Source organism: Schistosoma mansoni (assembly GCF_000237925.1).
Source record: "Schistosoma mansoni, WGS project CABG00000000 data, supercontig 0312, strain Puerto Rico, whole genome shotgun sequence".
Taxonomy (NCBI): Eukaryota; Metazoa; Platyhelminthes; class Trematoda; order Strigeidida; family Schistosomatidae; genus Schistosoma; species Schistosoma mansoni.
Genome location: NW_017386167.1, coordinates 46,532 through 51,946, shown reverse-complemented (window position 1 = coordinate 51,946; position 5,415 = coordinate 46,532). Strand labels below are relative to the sequence as shown.

The following is a 5,415-nucleotide window of genomic DNA, read 5'->3' as shown; positions in this document are numbered from 1 at the left end:
AAACAAAGAAATAAACAATGATAGATTTAAGGTCAATAAGAACCAATCAACATCGAGGTGTACAAGACAAGCTGTGAACCACATGTGGAGAAATCCAAACACTTAACTTCTACCCTAAGTTTGTGCTGATGTTGTCGTTTCAGAAGGACCATGAAAGCTCCACGACTAAACTATCCAGCTCAGAGAACAAAACCCCATTAAAACAAATAATCTTCTACATTACACAGTGTCATTTATCACTTTTTTTGCTTTATTAATCATATGTGAATGTATTCCTCAGATCATCAATAGTACTTTGCATTATTATTATTATTTAAAGAATTATTGAATAAATTACTTATTCATAGTAAATATAGGGATGGATATTGAAGATAAATATCTAAAAGCTAGTATAAAAGCGAGAACATTCAAGTAAATGGTGACTACATATTCACTATTGACTAATATCAAAATGAGTTTTTCGAAGTTCTAGAGAGAAACCATAGCCTATGAAGTTAACTACGTATGTCGGTAATTAGATAGTTGCCCACATTAAACGATCGTCCCTGATGAAAGACTAACAACAGTTGAAAATACAAATTATATAATTCTGGTTGAGTGATTTAAAGGGATTGTACTCAAATAAAGATCTAAAGAATCACGGTTAGATCCTATGTAATTTTATGGATCCACACGGTTGGGGAGTGGTAAACCAGAAAGAAACATTTTTCGTACTTTTTGCGTGATTTCAATGATCCTCCAGTTGTTTCCTCTTTTTTTTTCGTAATCTATCTTTAGAATCACATATACGTGCAATACATTTACCAACCATTCTTATGATAGCTTATAAATTGAATTTTGTTTTAAGATGGCATATAACAAATAACCCTTAAGCTGAGTTATTTTAACCCTGTGACTGAAATTCTATCAAACCACAAAACGATATTAGTTTCAAATTCTCTAGGAAATTTTTTACTGTGTTTACTAAATAAGTTCCGATGGATAGGAACATTATTGCCCAAAGAAGTATATTCAAATGACAAATCTTAGATAAGAAAACAGAAACTCTTTTATTGAATTCTGTCATTAACACATATATTATTAAACATTGTGATGTATTAAGTACTCCATATTAAATAGTCCTGCTAACTAATATTGACTGGTATACACAAAATTATTGTAAATGTTAAAATAACTATCCAGTGAAATTCTGAATAGAAATATGATAAGCTTGAAAAAAATACATAAAGATGGTTAACTAAGAGCAAACGAAACAATCAGTAAACTGCTAAATATAGTAAGATGATGTAACTCATTAGTTGACGAACAACATTGTAATAAATACAGTTATCATGTACAATTTCATTCACTTCCTATTTTTATAACATTAAACATAGTTTGATACTTGTCATGCAAATAATATTTAATAATGATTTAAGTCGGAAAATTGTGTAAGTGGAGCTGGAGAAAGTGGGACAGCTTGTACTAGAGGTGGAGCTTTCGATGATAATGATGATGTAATTGATATATTAGGTAGATTATTAGATGAATTCATATGAATTTGATTGTAATTATTAGAATTTAAATTTATTGTATCTTGCACGGGTTTATATAACAGATAATTATTACTATCATTTATTGCATAATTATCATTTTGATTAGTGTAATCATTTTCCATATTAGGTAACTGATCAAAATATCCATTAGTTATATAACTATCATGAATGGATGATAACAAAGGGTTATATGAAGGTTGTAGATATCGAGAAGTATTGTCATTAATAGTATTATCATTATTATTTGTAAAAATAGGATTATCCAAATTTACAGGAAACTTTGAATATTCATTCATTTTATATGGATCATTTGGTCGATAGGAGTTTAAGTTGATCATTGATCGACCATTATAACCATCTTCAAAATTCTCAGCATAATTTCTTTTATCTAATGATGATTGTTTCACTGATGTTGCATAACATGGTGGTTGTTTTGCTGTAGCATTCCATGTCATATAACGATTAGATAGATATAAATCTTTTGGAATCGTAGTAAATCCATTTTCATTTAACAATTCACTATGATATCCTGTTGTACCAATAGAAGAATGCCGATAAATTTGTTGCTCTCTCTGTTGTTGATTTTGTTTTTCTTGATGGTGTGGCCCCTGATGTTGATTTTGATAATAATTAGGTGTAAATGAAAAGTCATACATACCATAATTTCTATCTATATTTGTGCTTGTTTGTAATAAAGGTTCGCTAAATGGTGTTGGATAAGCAGCACCTGTGTCAATAATACCATTATTTGTATTTCCTGGAAATATTCTACAGTCGGAACTATCGTAATAATTTAGATCAGTTGGTGATTGATCAATTGATGTCCATTGTCTAGCTGATTTATAATTACAACCTGAATCGTGTGTAATTATACTGGAAATATTAGATCTGTCATAGGACATTAGAAAAAAAACATTCATCATTAGGATGGTACGAGGAAAATGTAGTTATTATATCTCTAAACTCTAAAAAAGAATAATTTCCTCAACAATTAATAAACAGTACGTATTCTACCGAAAAGCTTTCGGGAAGTTTATGACAGTCTACATTGTAGGGTTCGTTAAAAGAAATCGTTTTTAATAGGTTTACCTTCCATACAAATTATCACATACGTTTGAAAATTTGAGAGAACTGAGTAACAGATATTGTAGATTTGTTTTGACTCGTCAATGATACTAGTCGATAATTATAATGATTTGAAAATGATATCTTTTATTTCATACCACTATCATTAATCACATACATTAAACGTTATCTACGACCTAGGCTGTTCTGCATTATTTAGCCATTCATCACTTGTTTATCACCCTATATATTATTACAGAATATTTCAATTCGAATGAAGTTCTGTAAACGATAATCTATAATTGTGGGTTAGAAAACGTTTATTTGTAACCATTCAAAAATTAAGTACAAATACTACTATTATGATTAACGACAATTTCTCAGTTCTTATAATGTATCCAAACAAAATACCGAATATTTAGAAAATATGCATTCGAGTGAACAAATAGAATCATTATAAGCAAAGATGGATAGTGGCTAGCAGTGGAATCCAGGACACACGTTTCATCCTATTCGGGACTCGTCATCTGGATACATCTGCATCTCAGAGTTGATGTTCACTCTGTGACTCGAACCCAGTACCGTTCGCTTCAAACGCCATCACGTTATCCACTTAGCTACTGAGTGCTGATAGCCACTTGCTTGTGCAATGTGGTGAAGTTTAAATTCACATAGGACGAAACGCGTGTCCTGAATTCCACTGCTAGCCACTATCCATCTTTGTTTATAATGCTTGTGAATTGAGGCAATATCGAGGCAATACACACAGTATGCACATATGCCAATAAGAGACTGATCAATTGCAGTCCTAAATATCAATGGGAAGATTCAAACAAACAATACTAAGTGAATCCAAATAGAATCATTTACTGTATATTTATACTTTAGACATTTGTTAGGTTTACACTAGAGGTAAAGAATACCTTTACCGTCATAAATATTTTTTCTGTCGAAAAAGCTTCAAATGAACGACTTAACATATTCAAGTTTAATCCTAATGATTACATTTTTGTGCATAAATTTAAGAACTGAACGATTACTTACTTTTTATCCGTTTTAGGTTTACGACGCATTAGGCATAAAACTAATCCAACACATCCTGTGCCTATAGTTATGATGAGAATTAAACCAATAGAAGATATGATGATAATTTTTCGCCAGTTCTAATGTAATAAAAAGGAGGGATGAACGCAATTCATTAAAAGATAATCATTCATCAATATCAAAATATAACATATTACAGACTATATATTAGTGAGATGTCTAAGAATTGAGTATAGCTAACCTAATTGTCAACGACCATGTTTTTAATTTAGAAGTTAAACTTTTGCTGAATTATGAAAAGAAAACTAATCCTATTCGCTGAAACACGCACAAAAGAATGTGTGTGTGTGTGTGTGTAGTTTACACGATGCCTGCGGTAGACACATTTTATTTTAGTAGTTGAATTCATGAGTCGGTCTAAGCTAAACCATCATTGAAAACCTGGAAGCACTAAACAGCCTTTCGAACCTAGTGTATGACTCCTCAGCAGTGCGCAGAAATAGTAATGACAATTAAATTTTGATTGATGAGGTAACATACAATTCGACCAATGAACATAATTTCTACTTTGATTAGTTGTTCAATTTTTCTTTCTGATCTTTGAAAAATCGAACTAACCAAATTAAAGAAAATTTTAATTATGTACTCTGATGTAATATTTGTTTGTAAGGCTTCACGAATTTTGAATAAAAAAGAAAAATAAGGTTTGAGGGGTTAAAAGGGAACTCCATTCGCTTCAAGACATTCTATTAGCTATAGTGATTGATAAGACTAGAAATAAGCTTTCCATAAGTTTAATGATTAATCTATAAAGAAAGCTCTGAGTGGTGTAAAATAAAAATGATATAACACATTATAATTGAAAGTAACGTACCATAGCATTGAATAATCAGCGAGATTGGGGTTACAAATAAATAAATAACTGTATTATAAAACATTACAGTTTAAACTAAACTAAATAGACAAAGTTAGGTAGACGATAGAAAAGTAAGCCAATATTTTGTAAGACAATAAACGCTTTAGGTGAGTTCTTTTATTACGCTCCCCTATTGCATATATATATATATATATATATATATATATATATATATATATATGGAATAAGAATATATAAACAAATGCTTCTCAATATTTCATGATTATCGATATCGATTTTCATGGTCTTTGAATTTTATTGATATCACGATACAGGCCTAATTGGAAATCACTTGAACATCGTGAAGCAGTGGAGAGCTGTTTCATCCTATCACGAGACTCCTCAGCTTTTTGCATCCATGATCCTACTGGGGATTGGACCCAAGGTCGTCGGTCTCTCAAGTAAATCCTTGATCCCTGATCCAATACACCGACATCTGAATAGTGTTTATATGTAAATCAATTTACACTTCCATGCAATTGTCTTTGAATGTCTTCAGTGGGTGACCTCCTTACACTCGACATGTGTGCTGCCGTGGATGCGCATTTCTAAGTGGTTGAATGATAGGATGAAACAGACGTCTAGTGCTTCCAGGTTTTTAATGGATGTCTAACTTGACTTGGTTTTTGATATCTTAAAATTTATGATTAGATTGAGTATAATTACCACAACTAGAAATTTGTTTTTCTAGTAAGCAGAACTTTCAGTGTGACGAAGTAACACTGAGCAAAATATAACGAATACAATAAGATAAACATTCTAATTTCCGATAAACAATCATTTTCAGAAGGGGATTTGTGGAGATTTCAGTATATTTCAAAGTTGAAATCAAAGTTGAAATATACTGAAATCTCC

General features: G+C 31.0%; 1 protein-coding gene across 1 annotated transcript in view; it reads right to left on the bottom strand.

Annotated features, from left to right (window-relative positions):
* Nucleotides 1–1,402: 1,402 nt before the first annotated feature.
* Nucleotides 1,403–5,415, bottom strand: part of Smp_175270 (hypothetical protein) — a gene marked incomplete at both ends in the record, with an annotated part of 14,407 nt that continues 10,394 nt past the window's right edge. Inside the window, 2 exons of the mRNA XM_018792394.1 lie at nucleotides 1,403–2,423; nucleotides 3,645–3,763. Coding sequence (XP_018644429.1) covers nucleotides 1,403–2,423; nucleotides 3,645–3,763 — 1,140 coding nt within the window. The remainder of the gene's footprint in view (nucleotides 2,424–3,644; nucleotides 3,764–5,415) is intronic.